The following is a 13069-nucleotide window of genomic DNA, read 5'->3' on the forward strand; positions in this document are numbered from 1 at the left end:
ATACTATTCAGGTGGATTGCCTTTTCCCATGGTATTCTACCAGAGGCATAGCCGAGCACCATCAAGACTCTTGCGCCCTTCCTGCTTCCCCCTCTTACCCTCCAAACCGAAAAGCCAGCCTATGGGAATCAGATGCAACTCCTAAGAATCCGCTTGTGATCTTGTGGCCGTAAGTCAGGCACTGCTGTTCCACTAGCAAGCAGCCCATTCCTATAGCCACCAATTTCAGCCCCTTGCTACAAAGTCTGGACACAAAGAGGGAGAGTGTTTTTTAAACTACTGTTGCAGTATTGCATACTTTAATTCAAACACTCGGGACGAATAGCACATCTGAATCGGCACGTTGCATTTATTAAATACAATAAAATCTGCAATGTAACAAAACTTTATGCATATGAAATTCAAAACACCATTTAAATGAACAAAAGATGGCTCACTCCATTTTTCTCTGACTAGCACTTAACACTAGCTTGAATCCAACAGCTGTTTTTTTTTTTAATATAGTTTTCATTGGACATTGTTCACAGACTAAACTTGTTACAGTAAGAGTGCTCAGTAAAAACATGAGGTAAGAAACTGGTTTGATAAAGGGGTCATGCAGAACATGCTGAAGAGTAAAGGGGGAAAAAAAAGATGCTCGTTAAAGCTTGGAAAAAAACCTAAAATAATACGTACAGAATAGCCGTACAAAATAACTGAATTCAGATACACAGCTTAGCTTCTTTGGTTACAAAGTAGGTTGAACAATTTCACAGCTTTTTATTATTCCCCACCCCCAACCCCCCCAAACCTCAAACACACTTCTGAGGAAAAAAATATTTTTTTTTTCTTTTAAAAAAAAAATGTAGAGAAAATCATGGCAATTTTTTTTTCCTCCAAGATAAAGAAAATCAACAACAAAAATGAGCACAGTTTATTTTTCTTCATCAAAAAAAAAAGCCCAAATATCCTTTCAAGGTGTTAGGTCACAATGTCCGGTGCCTACTTGTACATGTCTGCTATGGTCTTCCTTATAATACTTACACTCTATACAAAATTTACATTCAAACCGGGATTCGACTATCGCAGAAGAAAATCCCCATGGTAAAACTGCCATTAGTGTTAGAACTCTGAAGCCAGGATTTTTTTTTTTTTTTGAATTTTATTGCCTATATATTTTTTTTAAACTAATATATGCAATCCCAACTATCGCTTGCTTTTACCAGTAATCTTTATAATCTTTAATTTCAAACTTACAAAAAAAAAGATTCTGTGACATTGTTCATTTACATATGAAAATAGCAGCCCTGTAATAAATAAAAACAAACAGTGAATGAAAATTCATGTATGCAAAAAGTTACTAGAATGGTGGCTCTTTTCAGACAGAGCTGCTAACTAGATCTTAATGTTAGACAGGAAGGCGCAATAACCCACAGATTCCTATTTCTTTTTATATATATAATATATTACATAATATATATATATATAAAAAAAACCTTGGTAAGCCAGAAAGATGTAGGTACCCACTTGTCCATAAACCTGATGAAAATCAGCTTTCCTCTTACGAGATACAAATCCTTCAACCACCTCTCGTCGTGCACAGTCACACACTTGTGGATGTCGACCGAGACATCGCACGTAGAAAGCTCTTGCGGATGACTGTCTAATACTGAGAAGGCCAAAGAGCAAAAAACACATTTAAGCATGGCTATTTGCTGTTCAATGTAGAGTGGTAAGAACACCAGTGGCACGCAGAGACAGATTTTTTTTTCTATTTTTTTCAAAGGTTTCTTTTCCTATGCAGGCGAGCAATTTTCATGCAGAAGGGACGTTGGGCTGCGGCGGAGGCTGCGTCTGTTGTGCGCTCTGTTGAGGTTGTGCTGCTGCTGTCGGCTGCGGTGGTTGTGAAGTGCTACTGGGATTGGTCACCTGGGTCTGCAGCTGAGACAGCTGGTCATTGTTCGCTAGTGACTTTAATAGTGAATTCTCTCGCTCCAGTATACAGTTCTTTTCAATCAGCTCTTTGATCTGCTCCTTCAAGACTTCCACTTCTTCTCTCACTGCGTACATCAGATGACTTTTCACTAAATCCTGCGTTAAAAAAAATATATAATCAATGACTTGTACGGCCAAATAGATTTCACACTGGTTGGCAATCCTTCAACATAACAGAACTGCTCCACTTAGTCTGTTAACAAGAGAAAGTGTTGTCAAGCCTGGAATACCTGGTTTCTAACAAAATAAAATATATATATATATATATTTTTTTTAAATAGAAAAAGAGCCAATTTTCTTGCCAACACAGACATCAATGGTTGCTCAGCCCCTCTGCTACCCAATTACAGGAGCAGCTCCATTATAGAAAATAGGGGTCATGATTTCAAAATGGTCGCCAGTCCACAAGGCGGGGGGGGGGGGGGGGGGGGGTAGGTTTTGCAGTTTGTGGTCTTGTGAGCCTTTGCTCCCAATAGAGCCGGAATGCAGGCGACTGTTGACTGACATCAGATCAGCCGAGCAGGGAGGGCTGCTCTATTCAAGGGTCTCCACATCAGCAAGGTGAGTGACTTACGGGGTAGACAGTTTTCTGCTACAAAAGATCTTCTTTCCAATGTGCAGCTTAATGCCACTATTTGCATATAGTAATAGATTGCACATTCCAAGGCACGTATGATTAGAAAACTGCAGCCAAATGCATGATTCGAACGCCAATGGCTGCACTTGGAAACCGTTTTACCAGGTGCACTTAAGACAGTATCTGATTGAGAATAGCGGTAGTTGGAAACGCAAACGCGGGTGGGTAATTGGGGAGGGGGATTGAACAACTTCAGCTCCCAAAACTGGCAGTGCAGTGTAAAGCACGAGTACCTAGAAAACACTATGGCGAACAATGTGCAATAGATGTTGACAGCACAGGAGGCCATTCAGCCCATCGTGCCTTGCTGCTCTGGTCGAGCAATCCAAAACTAGTCCCACTTCCCTGCTCTCTCCCCATGGCCCCGTGTCTTCCTCGGCTTCCAAGTATTTGTCCCCTTTTCCCTTAAAAGACACGATGGCCTCTGCTTCAACCGCTCCACGTGGCACAGCATTCCATCTATCCGTATGCATGTTTAAAAGAAAAAAAGTGGACTGTTCTTGAAGATCTGTCACATACCTTGGGCTTAGCATCATAGCCTGCAGTCCAGAAACTGAAGGGACTGCAATATCTGAACCTGGAAGCATTTACTACAATGCTCAGATTGCAGAGTTTTCTCCCACATTGTCCTATCCAATCTTGCTTCAGTCAGAAAATAATTTGAGAGATAATTCAACACTACGGTAACTAAGGGTTAGTCTGCAATCAGATTTGTAGGTATCCTCAAATTTGATACTTCATAGAAACAGAAAAATAGGAGGAGTAGGCCATTCGGCCCTTCGAGCCTGCTCCACCATTCAATATCATGGCTGATCCTCCATCTCAATACCATATTCCCACTCTCTCCCCATACCCCTTGATGCTTTTTGCGTCCAGAAATCAATCTATCTCCTTCTTAAATATATTCAGTGACTTGGCCTCCACAGCCTTCTGTGGTAGAGAATTCCACAGGTTCACCACCCTGAGTGAAGAAATTTCTCCTCCTCTCAGCCCTAAATGTCCTACCCCGTATCCTGAGACTGTGACCCCTCGTTCCAGACCCCCCCACCCCCGCCAGCCAGGGTAAACATCCTCCCTGCATCCAGTCTGTCTAGCCCTGTCCGAATTTTATATGTTTCAATGAGATCCCCTCTCATTCTTCTAAACTCTAGTGAATACAGGCCTAGTCAACCCAATCTTTCCTCATAAGACAGTCCTGCCATCCCAGGAATCAGTCTGGTGAACCTTCGCTGCTCTCCCTCTATGGCAAGTATATCCTTTCTTGGGTAAGGAGACCAAAACTGCACACAGTATGCCAGGTGTGGTCTCACCAAGGCCCTGTACAACTGTAGTAAGACATCCTTGCTCCTGTACTCAAATCCTCTTGCAATGAAGGCCAACATACCATTTGCCTTCCTAATTGCTTGCTGCACCTGCATGTTTGCTTTCAGTGACTGGTGTACAAGGACACCCAGGTCCCTCTGTACATCAGCATTTCCCAATCTAGCACCATTTAAATAATACTCTACCTTTCTGTTTTTCCTACCGAAGTGGATAACTTCACATTTATCCACGTTATACTGCAAGTGCCATGTATTTGCCCACTCATTCAACTTGTCTAAAATCGCTTTGAAGCCTCTTTGCATCCTCCTCAACTCACAATCCCACCTAGTTTCGTGTCGTCAGCAAACTTGGAAATATTACATTTGGTTCCCTCATCCAAATCACTGATCTATATTGTGAATAGCTGGGGCCCAAGCACTGATCCCTGCGGTACCCCACTAGTCACTGCCTGCCACCCCGAAAAATACACATTTATTCCTACTCTGTTTCCTGTCTGTTAACCAATTTTCAATCCATGCCAGTATATTACCCCCAATCCCATGTGCTTTAATTTTTCACACTAACCTCTTGTGGGACTTTATCAAAGGCCTTCTGAAAATCCAAATACACCACATCCACTGGTTCTCCCTTAGCTATTCTACTAGTTACATCCTCAAAATACTCCAGTAGGTTTGTCAAACATGATTTCCCTCTCATAAATCCATGTTGACTTTGTCTAATCCCGTTGATATTTTCTAAGTGTCCTGTTATCACATTCTGAAGACAGCCCATGATTGGTGAACTCAGAGGGCTGTGCCTGTACTCAATCGAGCACTGGGCCGGCACATAATGGAGCGGCTTCGTAGATTTCAGGGATAGGAAATAGTGAAACCCTAGAACACAATAAAGCTCCCTTGGATAGCAACTACCCAATTAAACTCTAAAGTCAAGGATCGTACATCACGAGAGCTTGTAATTCATCCACCTGGCCAGCAGAAAGCAATACCATTGGGATATGTACTTTACTGCACAAGTAATGATTTCTTGCATGCCCGTGTCCTAACTCGCACCAAGTCCCATTTGCCCATCACCCCTGTGCTCACTGACCTGTACTGGCTCACGGTTAAGTAACGCCTCAAATTTTAAATCCTCATCCTGGTTTTCAAATCCCTCCATGGCTTCGCCCCTCCCTATCTCTGTAATCTCTAGTCCCACAACCCTCAGATATCTGCGCTCCTCTAATTCTGGCCTCTTGCGCATCCCTGATTTTAATCACCATCACTGGCGGCCATACCTTCAGCTGCCAAGGTCCTAAGCTCTGGAATTCCCTCCCTAAACCTTTCCGTCTCTCTACCCTCCTTTAAGACGCTCCTTAAAACCTACCTCTTTGACCAAGCTTTTGGTGATCAGCCCCAATATATCATGTGGCTCGGTGTCAAATTTTGTTTGACAATGCTCCTGTGAAGCACCTTGGGATGCTTAACTACATTAAAAAGGTGCTAAATAAATACAAGTTGTTGTTGTATTGATTTAGATCTGTTCCCTTAACGGCCAAGTTTGTAAATTTATGATATTACTAAGACGAGGATGACTCCCTTTTCTAACCCTGGTGTACATTAAGTTGGCTATTGATCTTAGCTGGGTTGGCAATAAGGGTGTAACAAATGACCGTGGCTACAGTTGGGAAGAGAAGAGGGGGGGGGGGGGGGGGGGAAAAGGGACTTGGATGATGTACCAGAGGGGAGAACCAAACTGGAGCACGGGTCTATTTCAGGAGAGGCCCGAGATTTGGAAAGGAATTAATTTTTAAAAATAAAAGTGACAGCTTTTACTATGGAGCAGAGAGCTTACGATTGGGGAGGTGGGGGGGGGGGGGGGGGTCTGGGTAACATGCATTTTTGAGATTAAATTGTTTACCAATTTCCACCAATAAATCCCCCCAAAAAATGTTCATGTGGTGAATTGGAAGAAAAAAAAAATTCCCATTGGTTTCTTACCAAGATCGGGTCTGGAGATGCACGTGCATCATATCCATGACGAACACACTGTTGTATTACACAAGGCCATCACCAAGCACCCGTGAACCCAATTTTCAGCAGGGAGAGAGACAACGGCCGTCCAATTTAGAGACACTCTTAAATTTGGGTGCTGGCTCCCCCACGGCTAACAGCCAGTAATACTGCTATCATGGTTACAGCAGTTCAGCTAAAAGTTGTAAAATACTCATCAAATCTTACACATCATAACTAGCATTGAAACAGCCTTGCATTTATTTACTAAAAAGTATAGATTTTGGACTTTACAGAACCTAGAGCACATGCTAACAAAAGTCTGACTAAATTATCCAGTTACAGGAAACTCTCTGTTAACCGGCAAAATTCAGGAGTAGGTTCAGGCAAGTTTTACTTCATATTAGTGGCCGTTCCTGGATCTGTGGCTGTGTAACTGGGGTTCGTGCACTTGTTGCTAAGCAACAGGGATGCTTGGTCTGTGGCCGGAGTTCCTGCACATGTTGCTAAGCAACAGGGAAGCCTGGATTTGTTGCTGTGTACGGAGCTCTCGTACTTTTTAACTATACCTCTCTGTAATCCGGACTTATTGATAAACCGGCACCACGCCGGTCCCATTGGTGCCGGATAATAAAGAGTTTCCTGTAATAGGAGACACTAATTACTGATCGAGGAACCAGCTCGACTTGTGCCACCTTTTGATAAGTTAATCTTTGCACAGATGTATAACAGATTGGGCATGCAAGTTTAAACCGAAACTTAAATTTGCATATTTGTATTGCAAATAGGTAACAGTGGAAACTTTGCATTTGTAGTTTGAAGAGGAAACAAATTGAATATGAAGGGATCATTTCACTTACCATTGCTTGTTCTATCTTGTTGTCGATTGCGACCACACTGGCTCCCGAAGCACTGTAACATAAATAAGGCGCACCATGAAATACACAGCACAGCATTTTCAGAAGCTTCCCAATGAAAATCTTTACTGGGTACAATGTGCCTAAACTAGAGGCTGGTAAAACACACCACCTACGTCTCCTCAGACCTCAAAGGCAGCACATAGCAGAATGTAAAGTACAAGATTGACTATTCATTTAAAAGTGAAGTAAACTAGCACATGGAGTAAATGAAGCACAAAAAGTTGGCTCACACCTTCAAATAGGATTGAAAGTGAGTTTTAGTGTCAGCTTCCCCAAAATGACATCTGCAGCTTTATTCAAACTCCTCCATAAACCAGCTCCATATCAATGTAATCTAGTTACATAATCAGATTCCTAGGAAGAGACTTTCTTTTTTACATTTCCAGATACAAATTTCAGCACAATGTTGACTTCTGACAGTGATGTGCAATACCGTCCAGAACCTGCAGAACCTGAATTTAAAAAGGCACAACAGACATGTTCTTGTGGTGGAGGGTTTAGGAAACACTAAACCCACTGTACCTGGCAACACAAACTTTGGTTGATTTGTTTTGAATTCATCAGAATCCAAAATCCTCAGCAATATGTTAGACATGTCATTCCACACTTGGGTTATTGAGAAATGCACAGAAGACAGTTGCCAGTAATTTAATGGGAGCAGCCCATTTTACACCTACAGCAAAGCTGAAGCTGTAAGTCACGACTGAATTACCGCAAAATACTTCCTTTGCATTAAAGAAAAAAAAAACTGGACAACGTATTCAACAAATTTAAACTGGAGAGAAAAATAATTGCTTTTGGTCAGATGTTAGTGCCACCAGCTCCTGGCACACAGCTCTCTCGTAACTAGCAACACCCCAAGCGAGAGGGTTTGAGTACAGGAACAAGGATGTCTTGCTGCAGTTGTACAGGGCCTTGGTGAGACCACACCTTGAGTAGTGTGTGCAGTTTTGGTCGTCTTATCTGAGGAAGGATGTTCTTGCCATGGAGGGAGTGCAGCGAAGATTCACCAGGCTGATACCTGGGATGGCAGGACTGACGTTATGAGGAGAGATTGGGTTGATTCTTCTAAACTCCAGCGAGTATAAGCCCAATGAGAGGGGATCTCATTGAAACTTATAAAGTTCTAACAGGACTAGACAGACTGGATGCAGGAAGGATGTTCCCGATGGCCGGGGAGTCCAGAACCAGGGGTCAGTCTAAGGGTAAGGGGTAAGCCATTTAGGACAGAGATGAGGAGGAATTTCTTCACCCAGAGAGTGGTGAACCTGTGGAATTCTCTACCACACAAGGCAGTAGAGGCCAATTCATTAAATATATTCAAGAAGGGGTTGGATATATTTCTTAAGGTTAAAGGGATCAAGGGATATGGGGAGAAGGCAGGGACCGGGTACTGAATTTGGATGATCAGCCATGATCTCATTGAATGGCGGAGCAGGTTCGAGGGGCCGAATGGCCTACTCCTGCTCCTATCTTCTATGTTTCAAATGTGCCATATTCAGTAAGCTGACTGCTGGGAAAACTGTTCCTTTTCATTGTTTTAAAAGCTTACTAGCATCCCACTAAACCCAATCTGAACACTAATAGGAGCCACATGGTTAATGGCATCACTGCAGTGCCAGTTTCTTCCCCCGCCCCCTCCCTACTGGAGAAGACATAAAGAAGTACAATACATAGTGACAGTGCCTCAAAGACCAATCCACACATTTCAGCAGAGCCTATGCATGTTATTCTTGGAATTTATACTCGAGTGCCCCAGACATCCATTCTGGACAAGCAGCACAATTAGATTTAGACTGGCAGGGTCCCTACATCAGATTGGGCCATTCTTTACATCATTTAAATCTACTCAAGAAGTTGTTCATTGTGGCACCAGCTCATGCTGGTTTCCTTGCATAGCTAGATCATGATGCACCACATACTGTAGAGAGGGGAACTCTGGAAGGCATTAGAAACCTGTTAAATGCTCAGCAGGCGTCCTATTAATATTGCCGTATTCTGATTAAAATACTGGCCCCGAGCTTGCGGTCAGAGGCTCCCCGCGGGGAAATGCCTCCGATCCGCAAATAAAATGCCCGTGTACCTGGGGCCTCGGGATCCACGGCCTCTCCGGGTACCCGCAGGAAGGGGCCCACGGATCCCAGGGGTGCAGGCAGTTCGCGAGTGCCCCTGGGATCACGTGGGACGGACCAACGAATGACAGAAGGGGATCCCCATTCATGCTTATGGGGATTCCGTGTATACAGAAATCCCCATAAGTAGGAATGGAAATACCCCCAGACATCAAATACATTTAAAAAAAAATCACATTTAAAATGAATTCAAATGGCATTTAATTAAATATTCAAAACATCATTTTTTGAAAAATAAATTTACATGTTTTAAAGGGGCTAAAAATAAACTTACTTTATCTCAGGTTTTTAAAATGCATAAATTATTGATAACATTTTATTTTTGTTTTTTTTAAAAACTCTTACGCTGGTAAAAGCGCAAGAATTTCACAGGCATTCGCTGGGCAGAAGTTGCCCAACTCTCTGCCCGCAGAGGCCCTTTTCCCGGGGATGCAGATGATCTAGTTCTTGACAAATTGCAAGTTCTGGGTTTTAGCACATGCGCAGCGCATGCCTAAACCCGGAACTTGCGTGGCCCCCGTGGGCGCGTGTGCACCTCGTACGGGCCGCAAATTACGGCCCAATATTTTAAATAACAGCTGAAACTTTAAGAATTTAAACTCTTAAATGCACAGTCCATCTCGATGCATGTTTTTTTTTTTTTTTAATTTGTTTTTATGGGATGTGGACATCGCTGACAAGGCCAGCATTTATTGCCCATCCCTAGTAGGAATGCTTTTTAAAAAACTCAGATTGTTAGTCACACTGTACCGGATATCCTAATACTAATCCTTGCTTTTTATACAGAGCCTCATAACACTGAATCATCTCAAAAGCACTTCATATAATTATTTTAAGTGTAGTGAGCATTATGCAGGCAAATACAGCAACCATTCTGTGCAGCCCAAATAATTGATCAGGTGATAGACAAAAGAACTCGAGGCAGAAGAACTAGAGGCGGCGACATGAGGAAAACAAATTATGCAGTGAGTGGTCATGATTTGGAATGCACTGCCTGAAAGGTTGGTGGAAGCAAATTCAATCGTAACATTCAAAAGAGAAGAGAATCGGATAAACACTTGAAGGGGAAAAAAAAGCTGTGGGGACAGAGCCAGGGAGCGGGACGAATTGGAGCGCTCTTTCAAAGAGCCGGCACAGGCACAATGAGCTGAACGGCCTCCTTCTGGGCTGTACGATTCGACGACCGGTTAATCTGCATTTTACTGGTTGAGAGGGGAAATGTTGAAACCGGGCACTGGGAGAGCTCACTGCCCTTCCTCAGATAATGGCATGGGATCTTTAAAACACCCACTTGAACCACCAGGGGAGGCAGACAGGGCCACAGTTTAACATCTCTCCAGGTTACCTAGTGGCAGGGACCTGGAAGCAGGTCGCTGGCCTGCCATCGTGACCAAGGAGTGAGGAATGGCACAAAGCAACAGGGAAGCAAAAAAAAAAAGCAACTTCATAAATGACCAAACTTATAGCAGAAACGTTGAAAATCTTGGTAATGATTACCATTATTTTAGATTCAAATATTACACATTAGGATTACTGAAAGATGTGCATTTTTTAGAATCTATAAATTCTAATCTTAAAAATAAGTTGCAGCTAATTCACCTAACCAACAGCTGCAAAATTCATCTCTTTGCACTGAAAGTGAAATTGGAACTGAAGGATTTTCCAGTCACTCTCGACACTAATAATAAAATGCATCTGTCAAACAGCAGTTGCAATGTCCTGAGCTCATCTATTTCCTCTAGGCAAACTCGAGTTCCCCAGAAACCCAATTCAACACACTGAATGAACCATCAGCTGCAAGTTTAACCAGTAAAAGAATAATCAAAAGGCATCGTCTCCCACAGGTCTCTTCCTCCATCAGCCGCACTCTTGCACTGAACAGAATCAGAGGTTTCTAACGGGCAGCATCGCAGAGCTCGGCCCGCGATTCTGCTGTGGGGAGAAATGGGGCCAGTTTGCATCGTGTAAACGTGGAGAGCCAGTCCCACGCATTTGACCTTTAGCACTTTCTATAAAAAGTGAAGCCCAGCTCCCCAGTCTAAATGTAGATGTTGGTTTGTGGTGCACAAAGGCCCTCTCCTCAAACAGAATCCAGCGACAGCGCAAGTATAAAAGCATCCAAAAGCACCTCCGATGTTTGACTGCTTAGCATGTGATGACCTTTAATTTGCACTGCCAGAAAGAAACCATTTTATAAAATTGCACAAATACTTCTGTATTTTATCAATATAGATACACAAGTATTTATATAAATATTCTCAATGCCCCGATCAGTGGCCAGTCATTCAGCCACGTTGCCCACATGCCCTGGAACTCTCATTTCTTGTTACCACCCCCACCTTCAAAAACATTAAGACTTGTTTTTCCCTTCAACTGTACTTTTGACATTTCTAACCTCCTTCCTTTTTGCCTCTGTTTTGTGTCCACTTGCTATCCATCACTCTGTAAAGTGCTCAGAAACCTCTGCATCTAATGGGCGCTATAGAAATGCAAGCCGTCACCTTCATTGTCACCTAGAAATCCTGTCCGCTGCCCTTCTCCTAAAATCAGTTATAATTCTTTAAAATCGAAGCACTTGAATGTGCACAGCTCCTGTTAATCTATGCTTCCGACACCTAGTGACAACACTAGTACAAATTATCGGTCAGCTGTGGCTCAGTTGGTTGCAGGTTCACAGAGTCATAACGGCACAGAAGGAGGCCATTCGGCCCATCGAGTCCGTGCCGGCCCTCTGTAGAGCAATCCAGTCAGTTCCATTCCCCCGCTCTATCCCCGTAGCCCTGCAAGTTTATTTCCCTCAAGTGCCTATCCAGTCTCCCCTTGAAAACAAAGTGTCTCCGCTTCCACCACTTCCGTCTGCAGCGAATTCCAGGTCATCACCACTCGCTACGTAAAAGTTTTTCCTCATATCCCCCCGTATCTCTTGCCTAAAACCTTAAATCGGTGTCCCCTAGTCCTTCTACCATCAACTAGTGGGAACAACCTTACCCCGTCTAGCCTATCCAAACCCATCATAATCTTGTAGTCCCACTCCAGAGACTTGAGCACAAAAATCTAGGCTCATTTTAAAGCTGCTTTCCCTGCATTCGTCTTGTTCAGCTGTCTCTGGTTTGAATCAGCAGTGGGGGCAGAGGCTGGAGTTGGAAGGGAAAGTTGTCATTTAAACACCGCATGCATGATGCTGCTGCTGGGCCCCACCACCTTTAGCAAAATTAGGAGGCGAACTGGCCAGAAAGGAAAGTCGAGCAAGGCTTTGGCCAGTGTATAAAAAAAACTGCCGCGTAACTTTCTGCTCCAAGAAATTCAATTTTCTCATCTTGTACACTAGTATATACAGCAAGCTGATTTTTCTGCACTGGCTTGTAGTCAATGTCCCCGGTAGGCTGCACTATGTTCTGCGCGGCCTGTTTCTGGCAATGCGCGGTCCCTTTAAATTTCGGCGCATGTGCGGTATTTCCAATGTAACGGCTTGTGAGCGGCCTGCGCGGGACCTTGCAGATTACTGCGCGGCCACGCACGCAGCTTAGAGGGAACACTGCTCGCAGTATTGAAAGCAGCTCAGAAGCTAGGATTGACAGTGAAGCAAATATAAAATTTTATTAGCCCTTTTCCTCCCACGTTTAATGGCAGCAAACAATGGAGCCAGTGTGCTCAATGCTGAACACCAATACAGCAAAGCACTGCCAAACATCTGGGGGAACCCCCTCGGTTCAGTTTTTTTGCTCACTTTCCATTTCTCTCCAAATCGGACAGAATTAGCACAATACATTACAACTTCTTAACCATTTTCCCTTTGACTGCAGTTTAGATAGTAAAGCTTTTATGTACCCAGCTATTACAACGCTCTTGTTACACCAATTCTCCTCCTGCATCCTTCCGCTCTGGTCCCAGTTCAAATGCCATCAAAAGGACGACAAGTACTGAAATCTCGATAAACTGAACTATTTCGCTACTCAAGCTTTTAAATGAAACGCTCCAATGACCAGAAACTGGAATCTTAAAACATTTATCTGTAGTGCTTTAAGGCACAAGTCACAACAAATGCCATCCCGACACCAGACACCCAAACAACAAAAACTTACCGCGCACTCGGTT

General features: G+C 43.4%; 1 protein-coding gene across 3 annotated transcripts in view; it reads right to left on the bottom strand.

Annotated features, from left to right (window-relative positions):
• Positions 1-326: 326 nt before the first annotated feature.
• Positions 327-13069, bottom strand: part of tsc22d2 (TSC22 domain family 2) — a 92963-nt gene continuing 80220 nt past the window's right edge. For 2 of the 3 annotated variants that reach the window (XM_085989819.1, XM_085989818.1), the window contains 2 exons: positions 6783-6834; positions 327-2070 (listed from right to left, as the gene is read on the bottom strand). In XM_085989819.1, the coding sequence (XP_085845945.1) occupies positions 1795-2070; positions 6783-6834 (328 nt within the window). In that variant the 3' untranslated portion in view covers positions 327-1794. The remainder of the gene's footprint in view (positions 2071-6782; positions 6835-13069) is intronic. The other variant, XM_085989820.1, reaches the window with a different exon arrangement.

This window comes from Somniosus microcephalus, chromosome 6, assembly GCF_052327205.1.
Source record: "Somniosus microcephalus isolate GS21.2 chromosome 6, FLI_Smic_1.0, whole genome shotgun sequence".
NCBI classification, from domain to species: Eukaryota; Metazoa; Chordata; class Chondrichthyes; order Squaliformes; family Somniosidae; genus Somniosus; species Somniosus microcephalus.